Below are 24,370 nucleotides of genomic sequence, written 5' to 3' on the forward strand. Positions count from 1 at the left end.
TGTGAGCCAGAGGAAAACCTCCACCTAAATCTTGCTTTTTTTTTTTTTTTTTTTTTAATTGGCTTTATTAAGCAAATGCACTCAGGAACTCTCCACAAGCCACTAAACGAAAAAATTAATGAGGGAAAAATAGAAAAATGCATACTCTGCCTCTTACATATTTCCTCCTATACCTTCTGCCTAGCCCTGGGTGTGTGAGATGTTTAAACAGGCTCATGAAGTCACTTTCAAAGTTGTGTGGAAAGCTTACAGAAATAGCAGCCTCGTGAATGATTTATTTGATAAGGGAAGTAAACAGCCTCTGACAGCTCACCAGGCTTCAGATTTATTGGCCTGTAGCACAGGGCTACCTGTAAGTCATTGTTGAGATGTTTGTCCCTAATTAAGTTGTAGAAATGAGTTCATTTTCAAATAGGACCATAATTATTTTATTATTGCCTGGAGCCCTCTCCCCGGGCTCTGCTGTGACTTCCCTGTGGAGTGAAGCCACTTGTCCCCAGGGAGCTGCCACTGCTCCCTGGGCTCAGATTAAAGCCAGTGTGTAGGATGAGGTGGCAGACATGGAGCTGAGGGTGTCAGGGAGCAGGAGCAGGGTCACAGCGCGTGGCTGTGGCTGCTCTGGGGCTCCCAGCAGCCCTGCTGGGCAGCCTGGGCTCACGTTTGCCCAAGCGTGGATTTGGGGTGTCTGTAATGCTGTGAGGATGCTCTGAGGCAGCAGCACTGGTGTCCTGTTGCAGTCAGCTTTGCACAAATCCCACCTTTGCTCCCTTTTCATACGATCACAGAATCATGAAGGTTGGAAAAGACCTCCAGTATCACCAAGTCCAACCTTCTAGTGAGTACCACCATGCCCACTAAACCGTTTCTATTCATTTTTTGAACACTTCCAGGGACAGTGACGCCACCACTGCCCTGGGCAGCCTGTTCCAATGCTTAACCACTCTTTCCATGAAGAAATTTTTCCTAATATCCAATCTGAACCTTCTGGCATAACTTGAAGCTGTTTCCCCTTGTTCTGTTGCTGGTTGCTTGGGTGAAGAGGATGACCTTCACCTTGTCACAACCTTCTTTCGGACAGTTGTAGAGAGTAAATTGTAATTGATTGATTTTAATTTTGCTGCTGACTGCCCAAAAGAAAGATTCTGCCATGGCAGTGGATTTGGAAAAAGGCAGAACCTATGAGGCCTGAGGAGATTCTGAAGGGCCAGGAGCATCAGCAGGACATCCCTGGACAGCTCAGGGTGGGGGTCCCTACTCCTTCCAACTGTGCATCCCAAGGATTGCATTTTGGGGGGAAAACTACCTGGCTTCCTAGAAAAAAGACGGAGGGAGTTGGGGCTGTTCAGCCTCGAGAAGAGACCTTAATGTGTGTAAGTATTTAAAAGGGGATGCCAAGAAGATACAGCCAGGCTCTACCTGGTGGTGCCAACCACTCGGGCACGAGGAAATGGTCAGAAACTGATGCACACCAAGTTCCACCTGGACATGAGGAAGGAATTCCTTCCTGTGCAATGACCACACACTGGAACAGGGACAAGAAGGGTGTGGAGTGTCCCGCACCAGAGATATCCCAGACCTGTGTGGTCACAGCCCTGTGCCACGTGCTGAGATGACCCTCCTTGAGCAGGAGGTCGGACCAGCAGACCTGCTGTGGGCCCTCCCAACCAGACACGTCCCTGGATCCCGATGCCCATCCTGGGATTCCGATCCTCATCCTGGGATCCTGATGCCCATCCCGGTATTCTGACCCCAGTATTCTGATCCCGGGATCCCGATGCTCATCCCTGGATCCTGATGCCCATCCCGGGATTCTGATCCCATTCTGAGATCCTGATGCCCATCCTGGTATTCGGATCCTCATCCCAGGATCCTGATGCCCATCCCTCGATCCCGATGCTCACTCCAGGATTCCACCCCGCGATCCCGATGCCCATCCCAGGTTCCCGGTGCCCACCCCGGGATTCCATCCCAGGTTCCCGGTGCCCACCCCGGGATTCCATCCCCGGTTCCCGATGCCCACCCCGGGATTCCACCCCGCGATCCCGATGCCCATCCCAGGTTCCCGGTGCCCACCCCGGGATTCCATCCCAGGTTCCCGGTGCCCACCCCGGGATTCCATCCCAGGTTCCCGGTGCCCACACCGGGATTCCATCCCCGGTTCCCGATGCCCACCCCGGGATTCCACCCCGCGATCCCGATGCCCATCCCAGGTTCCCGGTGCCCACCCCGGGATTCCATCCCAGGCTCCCGGTGCCCACCCCGGGATTCCATCCCAGGTTCCCGATGCCCACCCCGGGATTCCACCCCGCGATCCCGATGCCCATCCCAGGTTCCCGGTGCCCACCCCGGGATTCCATCCCAGGTTCCCGGTGCCCACCCCGGGATTCCATCCCAGGTTCCCGGTGCCCACCCCGGGATTCCATCCCAGGTTCCCGATGCCCACCCCGGGATTCCACCCTGCGATCCCGATGCCCACCCCGGGATTCCATCCCAGGTTCCCGGTGCCCACCCCGGGATTCCATCCCAGGTTCCCGATGCCCACCCCGGGATTCCGGGGCCGCGGGGGCTCCGCGGGGGCTCCGTGCCCGCTCCGCGCCCGCCCCGCCGCCGGCCCCGCCCCGCGGTTCCCTTTGTGGCCGGGAGGCGGCGCCGGGCGCTGGGCGTGCGCGGCGGGAGCCCCGGGCCGCCCCTTCCCGTCGCGGCCCGCGGAGCGGGCAGGGGGCGGGCGCAGCTCCACGGCCGCCGCTGGAGCCGCTCCCGCATCGCGCCCGGCAGCAGCGGGAGCCCGGCAGCCCCTGGGCCGGCTCCGTGCGCCGCCGGGCCTGAGCGCCGAGCGCCGGCTCCGACATGTCCGGCAAGATCGAGAAAGCAGGTGAGCGCCGGGAGGCCCGCGGGCAGCGCGGGAGCGGGGGACGCGCCGGGCCGGCCGCGCTCGCCGCCCGCCCCGCACAGCAGCCGCGGCCCGCGGAGCCGCCGGAGGAGCCGGAGCTGCGGGAGCTGCGGGAGGCGCCGGCGGTGCCGCGGGCCTGGCGCGGCCCGGCGGGGCGGGGGGAGCCGGGCAGGGACCCCCGTGCCCGACGAGGCTCCCCCGGGGGCTCCTGACAGCGCGGGCGGCGAGCGGGGCCCGGGGCTGGGCCCGGGGGCCGCAGGGGATGCTCTGCCCGTCCCCCCGGGGCCGGTCCTGCGGTGCCCGGGCGCTGTTTGGCTCGGGCTTTGTGTCTACTCCTCGTTTTCCTTTTTCCTCGCTGTTTTCCTCTTTTTCCTCCTAACTCCTTTATTTTAATTTTTATGTTGTTGCACCCATTCCGTCCTTGCCGTGCAGCCGAGCATCAGCACAGCCGGGTGCTGCAGTGCTTTGGGGCCTAGGCGCAATGAATAATTTCAACTTCTCCCAACTTTCCTCTCCTGGTGTTTGTGCAGGATGAGAAAAGATGAGTCCGTGGGCAAATGTCAGAGGGAACTTGCAGGTTTTTTCCTCCCTCTTCCCCTCTGCCTGGGGTGCTCACAAGAGTCATTGCCAGGGGAGGCTGCTGAGGTTCCTCCAGCTCTCACAAGGAAACGCTCAAGCACGGATCATATTGTCTCTCTGCGCTTCTGGAGTCGTGCCTGGTTCTCAGTTGTCACTTTAGATGGTTGAATGACCCTGTTTTTCTCTGTAGTGGGAGTAGTACGCTAAAAGATTCAATTAGTGTTGTGCAAATCAAGCAGCGAAGTTACGTAGTTTAATTATGTTGCATTTAATTAGCAGAGAAAAATCGATGCTGTTTTGTATATTTCATTGGGGGGAATAGCTCGGCTGTCTCCTTCTGGGGAACGCAGGGCAGCAGCCCGAGTAGGGCTGTGCGGAGCATCCAGGCTTCCCAGGACAGCAGCCACGGATGCGGGAAGGATCCCCGGTTCCAAGGAGTGCAGTGGGCAGCAGGGCCTTCTGGCCGTGCTCATCCCACCCTGGTGTGCTCCGTGCGTTCTGTTCTGCTCCGGCGCTGCGGGTTCTGGAGCTGCCCCGGGGGATGAGCAGCCTGCCAGCCGTGCAGCACCTCGGCGTGCTTCCAGCTCCTCGCGCTGAGTTACTGCCTGACAAGTGTGCCCCGCATCAGCGGACAAATGTGACTCCAGAAATATCGCAGGTTAATCCCGTGCTCCATCCCTTTCAGAGTATCCCAGCGTAGCTTTGCTCCTGCTGAGCTTTTCCATGCTTGTCCCTTACTCCAGCGAGCAGGGAAGGTGTTAGCAGAGTACACAGACCTCGGGCCAGCTCTGGAATAATTGCCACTTGTTTATGCTGGAGGTGAATTTGGCTTGGGATTTAGTAACTGTAGACAGTAATTACAGACGTATAAATAAGTGATCACGTTTTGTTTATTCGCGTGCAGTAAATAACCCTGGGAGAATAGTAAATAGAGCTCCACACCAGAGAGGCAGCTTGAGGAGCTCAGGCACAGGAAGATGACTCTGGAGACACACACAAACTCAGCACGGTTCCATAAACAATGGAACACTGAGGCCAAGAAATACCATACAAATATAAATGCCATATAAAATACCATATAATAGCAATAAAGTACCATATAAAAATCATTACCTGCGCAGCCTAGAGACCAGCCACACTGAGCTCCCACTGAAGGATTCAAGGATTGTGCAAGACCCATCCCCAGGTCGGTGCTGTGAGCGTGCAGTTGGAAGATGCAGTGGGAGAAGCCCTGATGCAGGGACATTTGTTCTAGTGGAAGTCTATCACAGTGATGATTTGCTGAACAAGAGAAACTGTAAATCTGGGAATCTGTCATCTTTCAACTGCTTGTACTTTCATTTCTTTAGGAAGGATATTTAAAAAAAAAAACAAATCCAGTCCAAATATAAATGGGAGGAGAAGAGACAGGAGAGGAGGGCTGGGAGCCAGCTGTTCCAGAGCAGCACTGTCTCCATCGCTGCATCTGAGTGTTTGAACTTCTGATTGACACAAACAGTTTGGTTAATAGCGTCACCGAATAAACACAGCCTGTAGCACCACAGCCATTCGGGGGTAATGTTTGTCAAAACGTGTACAGTAGCAGAACAAAGGATACAGACTCGTGAAACAAATGCTGTGAGGGCCAAGGTCTGTGCATTCGTGTACATTTGGATTTATTTTTCTTACCGAGACAGAAATTTGTGCATTATGTTATAAATAAAATAGACTATTGCCTGGTCGCAAGCCATGGAGACAGACTTTGGAGCAGGCTTTGGTTTGACTTGTGTGTCCATCTAGACAGGCTGCTGGAAAAAAATGTGTTACCCCTTGCAGGGTTAGACCCCCAGAGACCCTCATACATCTGCTCCCTGCGTCCTTAACTGAAACACCTTGTTGGCACTCCATAAAAAACAATAATAAATGATTAGAGATAACAGCTTCCATCCTGTCCATGAAGGAGGAGCAGACAAGGCTCCCTCTGGAGCCTCTCAGTGCTGCTGTTTAATCAACAGAAGGGTCACTGTAGAGCAATTCAGAGCTCTGCTTTGGACTGAAGGGCAGCCATCTGGTAATGCAGAAGATGGTGTATTTGGGGTTTGCTAGTGTTAGAGGCCCTGCTTTGTTAGGCTCCCACCAGGAGACTTCCAAACACTTTTCCAAAGCAGAACCCTCCTTGGCTTGAAGAGAAGGAATGGCCATTGGCTTCTCTTTACTCCAGAACTGTGACTTTTTGTCTTCACTTTCAGAAAATATTTGCTCTCTCCCTTTTTGATGTGAAATCCAAAATAGGGATGCCAAGAAAGAGCAGAGAAGGTCACAGATTCTGCTTTGGTTTCCTGTTACCATGGTGATGCACGAATTCCTGTTTTTATTTACCTGATGGATTACGTGCTGCAGGGAATTCAGCTACTCTCCATCATTCAGGAGAGTAAGGGAGGAATTAGACACCATCAGCTCTGAACCAAAAGCTTGTCATGAAACAAGTCAAAAATGCCCTTTTATTAAAACCAAAAAACATATGGGTGCCACATTTTGACAGTTTATTCTACTTGGTTTTCAGTCTTAGTCTTGTTATTTCTTTCAGGGTTTTCATTTCCCTTGTGAACTTGCTTTTCCAATAGCTGCCTGCTAAAGGTTGTTTGAGAGAGCTGTTTCAGGTGTTAGCTACCTGGAGTGCAGGCAGTCATCTCTATTCTGCTCAGGACTCAATGGGATGTGTTTATTCCCAGTAGACCAAAAACACTGTTGGGTTTACCTTTTACTCATAAGCACTTGCCTGATAAGCAAATTCACCTCAAATTCTCACCCTTTATATTGGTGGGATAATCTAGGGGTAATTCCAGGAGAACTCTGTTCTTAAGAAAATGACAAAATTGAATAAATAATTCAGGAGGTGATATTATTCCCATCTTTGTAGGAATTTAATGTTCTATCTGGAGCCCTTCATGCCAATTTATGTGATCCTGAATTGTTCATGCAGATGTTTTTGTACTAATGTGAAGTTTCCTGGAGATTTTGTTTTTGCAGAGGGTATATTTTGAACTGTCATCATGCCTTGGATCATTTTATGGAAATTAGCCTGCCTGGTTTATATACCTGTACAGTTGTATGCAGTTTCTCTTTGTCTGTCATGCTTAGGTGGGTTACTAGGCAGGACTCTCAGTTCTGTTGTGCATTCCCAGCTGTACCATGTTTCTCAATACTAAGTGAGGGGTTTCAGGTTAGAAAATTTTGCAGATGACCAGCTTAAGTGCTTCTCTGCTGGTGGTTTACAGGCAAAATAAGAGTTATCTGCAAATCTGACAATTAGACCCTTCAAAAAACTTACCTCTCAACCCCAAAGGCAGTTCAGCTCCAATTCTTCCTTAGTCAGGCTTCCAGCACCTCCTGTTTCCTCCTGCGTGCTGCTCCCATAGTGACATCCCACGTGTGTTTTACTGTAACTTCTTCAAACAGCCTCAACCATTCAGGCTGGTTTTTCGTAGAGGTAAAATCCAGGCACGAGATGATTGCTGGTTTCTGCAAAATGGCACAAGGAGCAGAATTTGGCATCTTTTGTAAGCCATTGTAGGTTGACAGGTGGTGTGTTCTGAAATGTCGCCTGTGGGATAACTGCTGCAGGATTGAGATGGTCTTCGCAGTTGTAAGAAGGAAGTGGGCAAGGAGTGGAGAAAAAAGACAGCTGAAGGCTACAGGAATGTGAAGCAGCTGGGTTGTGCCTTAGTCAGTGAAAATCAGAAACTGGAAACAATTGCTAAATTTATTTTCAGTGTAAGCAGTCGTTTTCCTTGAACCACAGTGACTAAATATATCTCTTGGTTGTGATTTTTATGTGGTGGTAACTCACTGGCTCTTGCTAACCTCCTGGCAGGCAGAGAGAGGAGTGGAAGTTCACTGTCAGTCAAGATCGTAAAACAAATATCCCTCGTTTAGATCTCTTGATTCACTTGTGTGGCTTTGCTTGCTGCAATGTATTGCCTGAGTGGAAGAAACCTGGGTGTGTGTTTCTAGGGAAGGGAGTCGATCTGTAACTCCTCTTTCAGGTTTCCCTGGGTTTTTTTTTCATATTTTTGGAAGTTTTGAATTGCAGTTGATGCTCTAGTAACTCTACAGTAGGTGCAGATAGATTCTAATGCAAAGGTGTGGTCTTTTTTTTTTTTTTTTTTAGAAATATACATTAAGACCTTATTTATTCCAAAGTGGAAAGCCTGAGGGTAGAATTGGCAAAATGAGCTTGGCTATTGACTTACAGATCTTTGGAAGGAGAGAATTCCATCCAGAATCTTAACAGCATTTGAGCTGCAAGTGGAGGAACATGAGGAGTCACCTTTCTAGACTCCATTTTAAAGGAGCTGGAGAGGTGTTGTCCCTTCCTTGGCAGAGGCATTAGATGGCTAATCAGGTTTAATTCAGTCACTCAATCATTTATGTATATTATATGTAGCTCTCAGTTGAGCTAGTGGGAGCTGGAGTTGTTTGTTACCGTAGCACCCAGTTTGGAAGATCCCTTGTACCCCAGCAAAGGTAAGATGATAAAGAACATTTTCTGTCTTTGTGCCAGATAAAACACCTGAAATGATGTTGTATATTAAAAATAACAAATTACACGTCAGAATTACAGGTAAGGTGATTTAATAGCCTCCTTCCTCTCTCCCCCTCCTCACCACACCCATCATTTTGCATAGTTTGAATACATGTAGTGGATATAACTTGTTCAGTTTTCCAAAGCATATAATCATAGCATTTTTTCTGCTGGAACTTGAGATTTGGGATCTTTTGCTAGTTTGGGAAGCTCTTGTCCTTTCTGTACTGTTGCTTAGCATGAAGTGAATCCTTCCAACTTGTATTCTGCCTGTAGAGACATTACATTATCTAGAGAAAAATCCTATGCATGGAGAAGGGTACTTCAGCTTCTCAGATTTGTGATAGAATAGGCTTTCCACTCTGAAAAGAATTGAAAATTTATTATGATGTAACTGCCTGGTTACTTGGAAAATTCTGCTTTGGAGATGCACTTTTCCTTTTTGTTTGTTAGCATATGACTGGGGGATTGAGCCAGTGTCATGGAAAGAGTATTAAAATCACATAGCTATTGCAAGGATATGAGCTTTGCTATTTGTAATTTTTTTCTAAATAACTAAAGTTTTGCTACAGTTGAGAAATATTGTAGAACCATAATGGGATGAGGGGATGGTAAAGGAGAACAGTATGTCATTCTCAGGGCTTGAATCAGAGGAAAAGGGAGAACAGGTTGAAGGAAAACTAGATTTATTGTCTTTACAAGTTTGAATTTGCAGCCTCAGCACTCCAAGGTGTATAAAAAGGTGGCCAGGGAAGGAAAAGGGGCATCACATGTTGATGGAATGGGCTGAAAGATGAGAAAATTGAGAGGATGCCCAACCCACCGGTGATGGGAGAGGAGGGAGCAGGGGGCTGAGTTGCGTGCGAGGAGAGCAGAGAGAAGACAAGACTGATGGCAAAGGGGGAAATCAGGCAAGGAGGACGTTCCCAACGGCTTTCATGGAGTCTGTTCCAAGGCAAAGAGACAGAAGATGAATTTCAGCAATCCGGAAAAGCTGCAGGAATCCTGCAGGTTGGGACGTGCTGCCAGAGGAATGTTCTGCAGTTGTGCTGTTCACGTTTTACTGCATCCTGACAAATTACAGCTTTATTCCCCGACCCACAGCATCCACTCTTAAAAATACATTTCCAGTCTCTTCTTAAGGTGTCTGACATTGGCAGTGACAGAGCAAACAGTTTCATCTGTGCAAGAGAGAAATGATGTCCTCACATGATCTGTGAAGCAGCCTGAGAAGGCTGATGGATCACATTATTGATCTGCTTTTATTTGGGTTGCATATTTCAGTGAAAGCTCTCCAGCTTGGAAACAGTCTCTTCATGTTAAATCTCTTTGCTGTTTGAGCTGCTAGCACAGCTCATCTTCTGTGGGGTTTGTAAGAAAATGTTTCCTTGTGAGAGCAAGGCAGAAGTGAATAGAAACAAGTGGAGGGAAAAGCCTGTATCAGGGTGTTCACTTGGTGTTGTGGGAGGTACAATATTCACAGTATTTGGGAGGACTGGTTCTCCTACACCTCCTTTCTGTTGTATCCTATTTAGGAAAGTATCTATAAGATCTGAGAATTGATAAGAGCTATATTCTAAATAATTTTTTGGTTCTCATTTTATAACCACTCTGAGGGTTGAATGAGCATCGGTAGCGCTGAAGAAGAGTTTTCTTAATTATAGAAATGAGGCTTTTTGAATTGAAAAAACCACGTTTTGCATTATCTTACTTTACCTGGGTGACAGTGTCTGCTGCTTTGGGTAGGGTTTTTCTGGTGCCATGAAAATCCTGTGCACTTTGTGATGTAAGTTAACATCTTGGCATGGCCATCAGTGCCTCTGAGGAAATCCTAATCCATTATTCTGCCCAGGGAGAGAGGTTAAAGCTTGCTTGCACTCTCATGCTCTCATTCTTTCTCTCTGAAGGCTTCATGGGGGGATGCTCTTTGTTGAGTACTTAACATATTCACTGAACCAGTCCCATTTATATTCTAAACAAGATCTTTAATTTCATCCCTGACGTGTACAAAATCTTGGGGTTTGAAAGAAAATTCATGAGAATTTTCTTTTTTAGGCTTCTGGAAAGAAAGGAAAAAGTCAGTGGAGGTTAAAATCAAAGAATAGTTACTCACAGCTGGTAAGGTTGGAGGAAGCAGCTACTGCAGCTTGGTTGGTTGATTAAATCTTGATAGAATTTTACTGGGAGACTGAATAAATAGTTCTGTCTCCATTCAGCTGCACTTTGCAGGGAGTCTTTAATAATTAAAATGGAAACCAAAACAAGTGTGTTCCAAATATACAGCACATACTGTTTTATCCCTTCCCTTTGATAGGTTTGATTGGGTCCTGTCTACCAGTCTGTCCTGTCTGTGCTGCCCAAGAGGTTCTACAGTAGCCTCAGAATTAATTCCATATTTAGAAAGTTTCCTTTATGAACCAAATGTAACAAAGGGCACCCAGGGAGATCAATATTGCAGTTCTGGTTGTAGAGTACATTCCAATCAATTCTGGAGAGCAGAGCTCAGTGAATCCATCTGACAATGGGTTCAGATAGCAGGACAATACTGTTCAAACACAGTTTTTCTTGGGTGCTTTATGATCCTTTCAGTTGTGCTCTAACTGTATTAACTTGGTGAATTTGAGCATTTTGCCTTTTTTTTTTCCCCTTTTGATGCAGCCTTGCATTTCACAGTTGACAATGATGTATGCTGCAGCTTTCATGTACAAGAAAATTAAATATCCCTCTTTGGATATATATTTTCCCTCTTAATTTTTTTAAGTCTACATTTTCTACTTTTCTTAGTAGAACTATATGTAAGAATAATACATTTGAGGAACTAGGGAATTCTGCCAAAAGGTTTAGTTAGAACTCATCTATGAATTTAGAGGGATTTGCAGAAATGTAGAGCACTGGTTTGTGCAGGAGGTGGTTTGTCTGTATAAATACCCTTGAAAGGTCACACGAAATCAGATGTTAAGGCTGATGCCAGATTTTTGACAGAGCATGGTAAGAGCAGTGCAGGGGTTGAGTTTAACTTTTACTGCTTGGAATTGCTTCTCCAGAGCTGCTGTGTGGGAAAAATTTGTACTACCCAAAACCATGGTGCATCTGAAAGTCACATGACTTAAAAAAAACCCATAATCTTATATCATTTTAAGCAATACCTAGAACATAACTGACAAACTGAGGTGGGGAGTTTCTCTGTTTTCAGCTTAGTTGTTCTGGTTTTTTTGTGTGTAGCTGTTTGCTCTTTGTCATTGGAATCAGCGGAACTTCTGCCCCCTGCTCTGTCTGGGATGTTGTTTTACAGGAGAAACACTTGGGAACATTGTAGAACCACCCTGTTAAAATTATGGAGTGAATTTAAAGAGTGGTGTTTAAAGTACATGAGCTGGCACTCTCAACTCTGGCCAGTTTTGTGATATTCAGGTGCACAAAATCCCTTTAAAGAAGAACCAGCGAGTCTTCATGCATAACTTGGCACATCTCTCAGAGATAAGTTTGCTCCTTGTCTGCACCTCTCTTCCTTAATCTGTAACATCCTTACATAAGGCAGCTGTGATAGCTCATCCATCCTCTATTACAACTCTTGGACTTACTGGCCAACTTCTGTCAAACTTTGTGGAGGAATGGATATTAAAATTTATTTAAATTTCTGCACATTTTCTGAAGAAGGCTGAGGAGATCAGAGAAGCTTCAAATAGGGCCTTCATTATGGCAGAATTGAAAATGTAGCTGTCCCATGCTTCTAGCCATTTGGCAAACATGACTTGTGAACGGCCTGGAATGGGGAATGCCAAGGAAAAGCAAAATCTTTGGGGGGAAAAAAGCAAATATGTGTGTTTTGGAGGCAGTTCAGAGGAGCCAGTCGAGGGCAGTGAAGGGTGGTTTGCCAATAAAAGGCTGGTAACAATTGCAGGGCAAAGAAACACTTAAAAACCATGCCAGGAGAGAATTTGGTTCTTGTTAACTCTCTGTGCTTATTTCCAGGTAGCCTTTAAACAAAGATGGCTTTGTTCCTGTGTGTCTTGGGTGGAAGCACTTGTATAAATTCCCTGAATATTCATTGGCAGCACTTATTCTTAGATTTTATCCTGAAATACAACCTGCTTCATTAGACCTCAAATGTGAGGTGTGTGTTTCACTGTAACACTCAGAGGGCTCCCTGGGGACATCAGGTGCACCACAAGGGATACCCAGGAGAATTTCCCTGAGCTTCCATTTGGCTGCCAGCCTGGTGAGTGCCAAGTGCAAGCTCCAAACCCTCTTTTGCCTTAGGCAGAAGAATTTATCTATAAATCCTGAGGGTCTTTTGGCCACAAGGTGTGTAAGAGTGTGAGTAACAATAAAAAGGATATTGGCAGGTTGTTGATTGCCCATGTCACTATTTGGATACTTCTCAAGCTCTGTGAGGACTTGGGACTGGTATAAATAATTGTACCTGAGGTTAGAGCCATTGGTTTATCCACTCTGTTGGAGCTCCATTGGTAACGTCACCAAAAAATTCCCCCATCCACTGTGGGCACAGCTGCTTCTGAAATCATTCTGAATTCTGAAATCATGCATGGCATGAGCTGTTAACGTGGCTGTGGGTCAGCATCCTGATCCAGGTCTGTAATGCCTGCAAAACCTTCTCAGCCATGCTACCGGGCCAGTGCTATGGCTTGTCCTGTGAGAAGGCTCAGATTTTTCACTGAAAGAAGGGTCAGGCCTTGGAATAAGTTGCCCAGAAAAGTGGTGGAGTCGCTGTCTCTGGAAGTGTTCAGGAGATGTCTGGATGTGGCTTTTGGGGAGATTATGGCTGACAGTTGGATCAGATCATCTTGAAGGTCTCTTCCAGCTTCCTGTGGTTCTGACAGCTAACAGGCTGTTAGTTTTATTATTACTGTTAATTTGTTTTTACCATTTAATTCTTTTTAGATGAGATAATTCACATCTAAAAGCTTTGGCAACATAGTATATTAAGTTTCAATTATTATCATAATGGAAAAGAGTCATACTAGAAATATTAGTACCCAGTTGTATACATTTAATGAAATTGTTATTCAAAGCTTTTATGTCCAAAACAGTAACACTGGTTTGTGTTCATGCTGCATGCTCTGATCTTAACCTTTGGGATGATAACAAAGCACAAAAGCTGGCTCCTCCTGCAATCCTTTGCCCTTGAAGGAGTCATTTACTTAAATTCCTTAATATTTTTGCAGCTGTGGTTGTGGTTTATTAACTGATGCTGCCTTGAAGAACAGTCTGTGTCTGCAGCAAAGTTTTCATTACTCATCTGTCAATACTTGCAGAGTAAAACAAATGGGTCTGAGTAGAGGTTTCTGCTCTTCAGTCTAAATAGTTTCTTTCCCTCCATCCCTGCTATTTTACCCAGGAGAGGGTAGAGAATAGTTTTGAGGCATTGAGTGCAGAGTTGTACTCCGTTGGATAAGAAGGTCTGGCCTGCTTTGTCTGTCAGGATTATTTTAAGCTATGATGTTTAGAATTTATTAAATGAACTAGAGGGAATTAAAAACATCTCTTTTTCCTGAAATAGTCTCACTTCTACAGCTGTGAAATGCCTTTTATCCTGATTCATACCAGCTGAAGAATCTCCAGAATTTCTCTTTTGCAGTTGGTAAAATATGATTTTGGGCCAGTTTAACAACTTGCTTGTCAGGAGAAATCTGGGTGAGTTTGGTTTGGTTTGGTTTTGGTTTGGCTTTGGTTTTGTTTTAACATAGTCCTCAAAATTGAAAATCGGATAACCCAAAACTATTACATTGCTGTGTTTACTGATGCAAACTGCAAGTTCTGCAGTAATTACCTTGGCCTCTGGGTGAAATGCAGGAGGCAGTTTATCTACCTGGGTTTCTGTGGGGGTATTTTTGCATGGTAATTGCAGATGAAGAGCACATCTTATTTGGAAGGCCCTACAGAACAGGGATGTCACCTCTGGGAGGTGATGGACATGAATTTCGTGCTGGTGAGTGGAAGGAACTGGAGGAACTGCTGTCTGAGTAGTGGATAGAAAATGCTTTGGTGTGCCAGGGCAGAGCTGAAGGATGAGCTATAATAAGTAGGGGAGAAGCACTTGCAGAATGCAGGGGTCTGACTCACTTGACCACGTGCTTCTCTTGAGTTTCACACTTGGCTGTGACAAATATCAAAGGGAGTAGCAGCCAAGCTAGTGAGCAAGTGTGCTGAGAGCCAGAGCTCTGTGCTGACCTCTCTCTGTGCATGTGGTTTGGGTGGAAATACCAGAGTCCTTGTCTCCTTCTCCTATTGTGCAGTGTGGTTTTGCTTACTTCTGTCCTACTTCAGAAAATCAGGGTGGTGTGAAAGCTCACACAGCAGTTCCCTGGGCATGAAGGTGTAAAGAACTACCCCCAGCCCAGTAAAGGTGACTCCTAACTGGAGCCTTGCTTTGTACCTCTGTACCTACCTTGGCACGTGCTGTTGGCTGGTAAATTGGGGCTGGTTTTCTTAGCACATGGAGCTGCCATGCACTGCATTTTAAAATCTGTCCAGTGGGAGACTGCTCTGAGAGTGGAAGGAACCTAAACCTCTGCCAGGTTTTTTAAACACATCTAGCTTTTTAAAATACAGACCTAGCTGCAAGCGTGAGGACCTCGTTTGGAGATAAAAACTGATTAGTGGATAATTCCCCCAGAATGAATAATCTCTGCCTTAAAAGATGAGTTGCAGATGGTTTTGGATGAGAGAGGGAGAGAGATCAGGTTTAAAATGTCATTCTTTCAGTAACCTGAATCTCCTGACCTTATGTGACACTGCAGAGATGATTTCAGCCGAGTAAGACCAGGAGGAATGGCTGGCTGGGGATGTGTGGCCCGTGCTTCCTGCCTTGAGCTGACCCTGAGCCCCAGTGTTATATTTACCTGGTAGTTTGAGAGGTCTTTTACTCCACAAGGTCAAGGAAAGCTTCCAAAATACAGGGAAGAGCCATTTGTATCTCCCCAAGTGAGGATTAGTATCTGACATGACTTCTTGAACTATTTTCAGATTGGTTATGTGTCTACTGATCTTTCACCTTTGCAAAGGTAGCAGTACTTGTGAGTTTGCCTGTCCTTGACTGAAAAGGCTGCAGAAAACAAAACTGAAACTTATAACTAGGTTAAGGACTATTATGAACAAGCTATGTCAATAAAAGCTATCATTTTGTGTGGCTGTGCAGCTTTTCAAATTACTCCAGCGAGACTCTCTTTACAAATGCTTTTGTATTTTGTCTGTTGACTCATCCATCTCAACACTCACAGTAACATTTCAGTACTGTCTTACAAAGCCAGTGATTTAAACAAGGCTGTTCTTGGGCTGGTTCATCAACAGATGCAATTAATACAATGATGTTTGTTTTGACACCCTGGCTCACTGGCAGCATTGTAAGCAGCATTGCTATGCGAGGAGATTGCTGTGGTTGAGGACTCCGTGTACAGGCAGCTCACTCAATATTTGTATTCAGCTTAAAGTCAACACTGAAAGAGTTTTAGACCTCTCCTAGGCTGGCAAACAGGCTCGCTGGTGCTACCAGTGATGTTAACAAAAGGGCAAATCATAATCTGCAGCACTTCTAATTTATTAACCTATGCTGGGTTTTCATTCTGTCAGAGAGCACCAGAAGTATAAAAGGAAAGCTCAGAAAGATTTTCTCCTTGTGCAAGTCTGGGAAGGTGGTGAAGGAAATACGATTTGGACTGAGATATTTATTCTTTCAATAGAACAATGTCAGTCCCAGACCAGTGCTTCTCAGATGTGTTTTACCCTGGGAACTTGTGTGAAATGTCTTCCTTTTCAGCTATTTCATTTTCAGCTGTATACAGGGTGTAACCATTGTTTAAGGGAGTGTCCTTGTCGTGGAGCCAGTTGGTATCTAAACCCTATCATGAATTGTTTTAAAGAGAGTATGATTTTCTGTACTGAGATATATTGATGACTATTTTTCAGGGCAGGAAGTACCTGCTGACTCCAGCAGTTGCCAGAGCAGCTGTTCATTATGAGTAAGCCACAGAAAAAATCTTGTGAAAGCCCTAATATCTCTAGGAAGCAGCTCGAGCTTAAATGATCAGTCTAGTTAAGCTGTATGAAGAACTGCTTTCATATTTTCACTAGCCTGGAATTTTATATTGGGAAAAAAAAAAATTCTGGTTCTTAGGGTATCAAAGTCTGTAGGACAGTTTACAGAGAGGTATTTAGCTTCAGGCTAGTTAATATTTGTTAAGGCTTGTCTGGACACTCCCCACACTCTTGCTCCAGGGTACAAATTTAATTGATTTATTCCATGTTGAGTTAATGCAGCAGTTTCTGTTTCTGCAGGTAGGCATCTCTGCTGGCTGCATGGCTTTGAGCATTCTCTGGCATTGTAGCACCCTGTGACCTAGCCTGGGTTTCTGCCAGGACCTGTGTTAGGCCAGGCACTCACTGGAAATGCAAGTGATGAGCAAGTTGGGACTTCTTTTATTATATTCTCTGGTTTTAATCACAGAGCTGACTTCTGATGAGATTATATATAGAATTCTATAGCTTTCCGCCAAAAGGTTTGTTTTGAATTAATGAACGTTTTTGTGAATTTCTGTAGCTGACATTTTCTGGAAAAATAAATTCTGATTTTGGTCCAGACCCCTCTGATCAGTACCAGGTGTGAGCAGCAGGCTCCAGAGGGCTCATCCAGGGTATGGGAGGTTGTAGCAGCACTGCTGACCTTTGGCTCACAGAAAAAACAATGAGCAAATGCTCGTTGCTCATTGAGTGCTCCAGATGTGAACCTGTCTGGAAGCTGAGTGTGCAGAGATAAGCTGCTGATGGGAAACACCCTCTCCTCTAGAACTTCTGCATTATCCAAGTGACCCCAGTGTCATAGCTCAGCTTCTGAGATACCTCCAGCCCGAGTTCAGTCACTTCCTTCATTCTCCATTTGAGCTCTGGGTTTGAATTGCTTTTCATTTTGTTTTGTCTCTTGTTGTCTTTGATACGAGGATATGATTTCCTCTCTGTCAGCTATCTCTCCCCTTTGTTTCTCTTAGTTTGCAGGTTTTTTGGATGGTAACACTCATGTTGCTCGTAGTGCATCCTCTGTGTCACAAGGTTTTGACTCAGCAGCGTTGTCCTGGAGATGTACAGGGATGTGCCAGCAAGCAGTGGTACATGTGTCAGAGCAGAAGAACATCTTTACACATCTTGCCCAAGCAGCAGAGCTCCTCTTGCTGCTAAATGTGATTCTGGGGTGATGGCTCATAAGAGTGGTAACAATGGGAAGTGTGGGATGTTCCGGCTGATTTTGAGATCAAGATTTCATTTCCCTTGCAATAATTTCATGAATCAAAAAGGAAAATGTGTAATGCTTAGTGTTCACCTGGAGCTTTACACTTTTAGAGCATTGTGCAAACATTTCTTCTGTACCTCTGAGTTCATGATGGGTGGTGATGGAAAGTTCTGTCTGTAGTGAGGTAAGGACAGTGAGTACAACTCCTGCCCTCCTTTCATTTTCTGCTGTGGTTCCACTTGGTACTGTGGTCAGATGATCTCTGCTTCTCCAGGAGCTCCTGTGGGCTTTTCAGTCATCACTGGAGCTGTTTAGCCTGTGAGTGGGTTGTTAGTTCATGCATTTAGGGATGTCACTAGGCAGTGAGAGTGGCAGACGTAGTGCTGTGTAGTGGTGACATCTCTCCACGTGGGAAGATCCAGGTGATGCGTGCACAGATCATGCCACCTAGAGGAATGGAGCTGGCAAGCCTGCAGCCATTGCTGTGCTGCCAAAATTTTGGTGGCTGTTCCAGTGACTGTGTCGAGACCTTCTCCAAGCCATGCCCTTTGTAGCCTTGCCTCACAGTCTGTCATGAAGTCAAGTGAGAGAAGATCCCTTCACAGGCAGCTCTCCATCAACGCAACAAACATTTCTCAGCTTTTTACATGAGACTGCTTTTCCCGATTTAGCCTCCTAAACGTTGATCCTCATCTTTCCCAATGGCTCAAGAACCTGAAATTAAGTTGTGGATCTCACTTTGTATTCCTCAGGAATTAGGGTGAGGAATCTAGCACAAGGTGTGATTTGATGGGATAACATTCTCCAAGCTCTCTGCTTTTTTTGGCTTGTATGTTGCAATTTCTTTTGTGGGAGACTGCTAAATTTCCCAGAAGATTATCCTAATTTCCAGAGTCTCAAAGTCTGAATTGTAATTAAGCACTTAATTTGATGAGGGCTTTTAGATGTCTTGCTAGTCTACTGGCAGCTTGGGGAAATACTTCCATCTTCTTCCCAGCTTCCCTTGCATAGGTTCAAGCTCAGAAAGCTGGGATATATTTAGAACTGGCAGAACTGCCAGCCAGGCCCCAGAAAATTGCTCCAAATCTCTGCTTTCTGGGTAGAATAAAGCCAAATTCAAAAGAAGCCTGGCTTTTCTGAAGAAATTGGGGTGATGACAATTTATCAGTAACAAATGGGCAGTGGGGAATTTTAATAATACATTTTATTGCCTGCAATTGCATTGAATTCCCTATTGCCACAAATGACAGTAATCAGGACATCCAACAGGGAAGCAATTACTTTATTTCTTGATCATCCAGACAGTCAGTGAGTTGTGTTACAAGATAAGCACATGGTTTGACCAGAGGGTATCACCTCTTTGGGAATGAATTTTCTTTTTGACCCACTTTAGTCTAAGACGTGGTACAGTAAGGTCAAGACCAGTGACTTGGGCTTACAGGATTTAATACACAGACAATAATGACTGAGTCTTCTTCTGTGCTCGTTAAGGTTAGGGCTTCTAGATTAAGTTTCTTCTGCTGAGGTTTCTGTCTACTGTTTAAGTAAAGCATCCTTTCTGCCCCCTCTCTCCTGTGCTTCAACTTTTATGCCTAAAATCTCTGGAACAATCTTGAAGCCTTTATTCTGCTGTGCCTTTGAACTGACCCCCCATGTATTTTCATCAAGACATTAGGATGGCCTTCCCATTTCCTTCTATTCTCAGTTTAAATTTTCCTGTTACGGGAATACTAAAAAAAAAGAAAAAAAGAAAACCAAAAAAACCCCCTGAATGACAGTTAGTCATATGTTGAAATAACCAGACTAAAGCCAGCAGGAAGAGCATCCTCTCAGTGTCAGTGGATGAGGCTGTGTCCATGGCACGAGATGATCCCTTCCAACCCAAACCCATTGGAACGAGATGATCCCTTCCAACCCAAAGCGTTCCATGTTGGCTATGGGTGGATCTCTTTGCCTGTATTGACCACTGGTGCATTTAACAGCCCCGTCCTGTGTCTCTCTCCCTTTTTGCTGATAACTTTCTGGCCTCCAGGCTACTGACAGCTGTTGTCCACTTGCTGCTAATTAAGAAAGCAGCATGAGCGATGGGAATGTGGATTGGAGAGATTGAACCCCCCTCTCCACAGCCAAGCGTTTCAACCTGATTAAAGAGCATTAAAGAGCGTCTGACTGACGAGGAGCGGCCTCTTTTTTCCTGCTGTCTCTCTGCAATAGCCTGGTTTTTATCAGAACTCCCAGGTCAGGTGCTCTCTGTGGCTCTGGATTTTTTAGATCCCGTAACAATGGGCAGAGTCAGAACAGATTTGCTGTTCAAAAGATGGGAACGTGTGAAATCCGTGTGAATGTATAAAGCCACATCTTTAGCATGCAAAGCGTTGTGTACGTCTGTGCTCTTACTCAGAAATTCAAATGTAGGTCGTGTTTTTTAAATAAAGTGACACATACTACGTTGAAAATTTCCAACTAGCAATTGGAATCAAGATCATTATGAATTAACAACACTTAATTGGATGGGCCAATGATTTCAAAGATTTTCTTTCTTTGTTTAAGGATTTCTCCTTGTTGGCTTTGTTTCCTTGTTTTGGTTTTCCTTGTTTTGCATCAAGTCCCAGTGGGAGACCTTTTGTGTGATACAGTAATGCTGGGATTTTTATGATCCAGCAAGAGAATGGGCTTGAACTCTGAAATTCCTTTCCTGGCCTGTGCCTCTGTGGAGGAAAAATGATTGACTGAGGTTAATATAATACAAGATTGTTGTGTTAATACACAACCAGGAGGTGTGAATTCAAGAAAGAGTGGTGGTAATTCGGCAGAAGAAGCCTCCTGTAATGCTGATGCTCTCTGGAGCTGTTTATCCCCAGGAACATTATGTCTCTCTGTATTTCAGATTAGACTTCCAAAATTCAATCTGAATTCTTACCTGTGATAAGTGGGCTCTGTATAGCCCCGCATAGCCCCTAGCAAGCTTTCAAATCCATGTTATTTGCTCTTTTTTTCTGGACTTTAATTTCTCTTCTTCCTTGTGATTGTTCTCATGTTTGACTGTTACCTTTTACCCTGGAGCTGAATGGTTTTTGATGTTTTTTCGGAGGTTCTCTTTAAAAGCACTATGTAAATATAGGTGTAAAATGTTTATTTAAATAAATAAAGAAATCACTGCCAGACATGGCTCCTTAGGTGTGTGAAAATCCTTTAATAAGCCATGTCTGCCACAGTGTAATTGAACAGTAGGAACATGTCTAGGGAGAGGAGGATGTACTTTGATTGTACTTATTGGTGTTCACATTATTATGCCCATGATCACTTTGAGGAAGGAGCCTTGGAGCATGTGACTTCGGCTTTTTTAATAAAGAAGTGTCTTATATTTGTTTGAAGTTGAACAAGAGCTGCTTTACCATTGTTATCCTATATTCACTAAACACTTATATTATTAAAGTAGTAGGAAATGCAAAGTGTGGTGTGCTCCTAATGAGCTGAACTAGGCAGACTCTTTGGGACCTGGTGATCCAGGGTGTGAAAGTGCCATAATCTCCTTGGACAGCTTTTTGTTTTCACATGAAGAGAGCAGATGCTGACACGGAGCAAATAGAAGAGAAATCCTATCAGTAGATTGGCCCTGAGTCCCCTAGCTGTAGTCTGTAAATACAGTGATTTAGGGGTATTAGAGAGGAAAACAATGTTTCTTTCTTTCCTCCAAGCAGAATATTATTTCCAAATAGATAATCTCATTATTGGACTCTGGTTTGGCTAGTAATTTTATAAAATAAAACTAGTAGCCTTAATTTTAGAAAATTAATGGGTTGATTTCTCTACTACTGAGAATTTATGGAGGCTCCAAATCCCTGTCTGTCTTGCTGTGGGAGGTAATTAAGAATATGAGGGAGCAATTTCTTGGTTTGAAATACTGAAAGTGACTGTAAGCATTCGTGCTGTTACGTCTGGAGAGCTCGTTAGGGGTGGTGAGATTGGTTCTGCTGGGTCATTTGCTGTGAGCATTGGTCATTTCTTTCGCAGCAACCTGCTTATTGCTTGGGCAGCTTTGCCAAACCCTTTACTGTGTGCTGCCTGTGACTGGCAGCGTGTTTCAAGCCCATTATAGAAATATTATGTGGCTTCAGGATCACAATTATTCCATTTGTCCTTTGAAGCTGCTCCTGGTGACTTCAGGAGTTGAGCTGCCATCACCCAGGTAGGTCATCTGCCAATGGTGATGTGTTTTTGCATCTGTTCTGCATGAGCTTTTCACGTCACTGACGCTGTCACCTGCTCTGAATCCCCACCTCATCAAATTGTGCCATGAATTTCTGGCTTGTAAAATGAAAAACCATCACACGGTCAGTTTGGAGGCACAGAGATGGCAGTTTTCTCACTAAAGGGGCAAAAGTAACATTCTACACTTTTCTATGTGCAAACCAGCTGCCTGTTTGGTGCTAGGTCAGGCTTTGTTTAGACTATGGATCAAATGTAAGCCTAGAGCTTTGCTGCTGGGTCTGGAGCTAACTTTCCCTGCCATGAGTTCCTGAATGACAAAATATTTCAGTGGAGCTGGCACTTCTTTGTTGGGTTGTTTTGCAAATGCAGACCCACTTCTTAACAGGAGAGCACAAAACAGGGATTTCTGCTTTACAATGGAAAATGTTGAGGTTATGTCCTGATTTCTTATAACACAGGAATGTCTTTTAAATAAAAAAAATGACAGTTCATATCAGAAAAATCTCTTCTTTTGAGGTTTGTTATCTACTTCTGTTCAACAAAGCTTGACTTTATCTTTGAGAAACAACTTCCCATATATACGAGAACCATCTCTAAATATTGCCCTTTTGCCTTTTAATTAGCTAAATTCATTCTGCAAGTGGACAGTCATACTCCAAAATAAAACTATGTCGAGAGTTAATTTGGAATAATATGTGTGAGTTTCCAACTTTCACCTTGATTTAAGCTACCTTTCCAGGATGGAGAAGCCCTCTCATAAAGTCTGAGCTACAGGGTTCTTGTGGTTTTGAATGTTGCCTGTTTTATCATGATAAATTCTGGTGTGTTATAGTTTGAAGCGATTTCCCTAAAAGTAGATTTGTACAATTGCCAGAAAACCAGCTCAGCTCTTCACCTGTTTTCTGCCAACAAATAGCAAATTTACTTGACTTTACTTGAAGAAGTATTTTCTATATATTTTTAAATTCTCTATTTTTATAAGTGATTTGAATCCCTGTTGAAAGTATCTTCTGTGAGGGCCATCTTTCAAAGTTCCCATATGGGTTCAGTTTCATAATTATGATTGTGACTGCTATATATAGTGTTGGTTTTTTATCAAATAGCATTAATCAAGCCTTGAGAGTTGTTTTATACCTATGGCTGGTGTGTCATATCAGGACAGACATGGCAACGGTACTGGTTAAAGTCATGCAAAGCTGCAGGAGCCTTTTGCAGATGGACTTAGGAGTTTCAATACATTTTAATGAAGCAGCTTTTCCCAAACCTACCGCCTTTTTCAAATTTTGTTTCAGCCATATTCCAGTTCTGCGCTCTTTGCAGTAGATACATAAGTGGCTCTCAGGTTAATGAGGAATGAGGGCACATTGAGTGTGTTCAGACTTCTGGCTGTAGAGTTGCCAAAAATGAAGCAGGAGAGCTCTCTTCCATCTGTCATTCCTCTACAGAAATCAGCAGTTTAGAAGTGGATGTAGCTGAGAGTTTATTTGCTGAGCTTCAGAGTTCATGAGTACACAGAAGAGAAAAAAGGCAAAATGTATGTGTTTGTCTGGGGAGGGAGGCAAAGTGAGCTTGCTGTGTAAATTTGTAAAGAGGGTAGAAAGGCAAGGGAAGTTTCCTGAAAACATGTGCTAAAATAAATGAAGTCCAAGCTCACATTGCAAATCTTGTGAAGTCGTGCAGGGCGTTGTGGGAGAGTGGTCCTTGGGTGGAGCAGATGTTCATGGAGGTCCTGCAGTCAATGACTGCAGTGTCTGATTCTCCCAAGCCCCTTCCCCACAACACAAGGTTGTTTCCACTGAGCAGAAAAAAAAAAAGATGCTTTTTTACTACACTGACACTGACTGAAAGCTCAGTGCTAGATTCTTATACTTCAAAGTGATATTAATAAACATGGATCAGTTCTCTGCTTGCAACATTATAGGTGGTTGTTTTTTACAAGAAAGATGGTTTCTAGTGTTTCTTGTTGCTTTACTGCAGTGTAATTTTTGTAGTCATTGGCTGGATCCTGGTGAAGACTCAAAATCCAGTTGGGGTGAAGCTTTTGTGGGCAGGTTGTGCATTACCAGTTGGTAATATAGATCCCAGAAGATGTGGGAGGTGTTCGCCCTTCCAGTAACAGTACCACAGGTATTTCTATAAACATCTCTTGATGTCTCTCTGAGCTCAGCTGTGTGACATACTGAATGCACTGCACAAATCACTGGGTTATTGCCTGTTTTTCACAGTGAAGGAGCATAAAGTTAATCACAGTGAAGCTTTGACAGGGCACCAGGCTTGGCCTGACCGAAGGGCCGTGCTCTCCGGAGGCCATGGAGCAGAGCCTGGCCTGACCCTGCGCCACATGGCTCCAGGCCTCGTGGAGCTGAAGTTTCCTGTTACAAACTGGCTGCTGTTTTCCAAACAGACCTCCTAAAGCTCCAAAGTATTGCTCAACAGACCACAAACTGAAATTAGTATTGATTCACCTTTCAGGGCTGATGGCAGGATCGCCACAGAGTCGCACGTTGTGTTGCACAGACTTAAATGGCTTTGGCAGTTGTGGGTTTGCTGTTTTGTCAAAACCAAATTAAATAGAAATACAAAATTATTTCTTATTTATAGAATCCCAAGGTCTCTCTGCCACAGAATCTGGGCTCTGGCTTTTAAAACATGGCTTTTTTCTTGGAGTGGGTCATGGTCTTTCAATGCATTCGTGTCTTCATGGCTGGCTCGTGAGCAAGATGTCACTTTTGAAACCCAATGCCATGCCCTGAATGGGATGGGATATGATCAGGAAAGGGGCTGTTGGTAAAAACATCACTGAAGTAGCTATTAATTCACCAAGATTTATTCTGTGATAAGAGAATAGTTTCAGCAAGATTGTAAAGAGATGCTGAGATAAGGT

At 44.8% G+C, this 24,370-nt stretch overlaps 1 protein-coding gene across 15 annotated transcripts in view; it reads left to right on the forward strand.

Moving 5' to 3' along the window:
• The first annotated feature begins 2,666 nt into the window (after positions 1–2,666).
• The window catches only part of RAPGEF1 (Rap guanine nucleotide exchange factor 1), an 84,707-nt gene continuing 63,003 nt past the window's right edge, over positions 2,667–24,370 (forward strand). For 6 of the 15 annotated variants that reach the window (XM_068211200.1, XM_068211204.1, XM_068211207.1 and 3 more), the window contains exon 1: positions 2,667–2,872. In XM_068211200.1, the coding sequence (XP_068067301.1) occupies positions 2,848–2,872 (25 nt within the window). In that variant the 5' untranslated portion in view covers positions 2,667–2,847. The remainder of the gene's footprint in view (positions 2,873–24,370) is intronic. The other 9 variants (XM_068211208.1, XM_068211209.1, XM_068211202.1 and 6 more) reach the window with 3 other exon arrangements.

This window comes from Anomalospiza imberbis, chromosome 21 (assembly GCF_031753505.1).
Source record: "Anomalospiza imberbis isolate Cuckoo-Finch-1a 21T00152 chromosome 21, ASM3175350v1, whole genome shotgun sequence".
NCBI lineage: Eukaryota > Metazoa > Chordata > Aves > Passeriformes > Viduidae > Anomalospiza > Anomalospiza imberbis.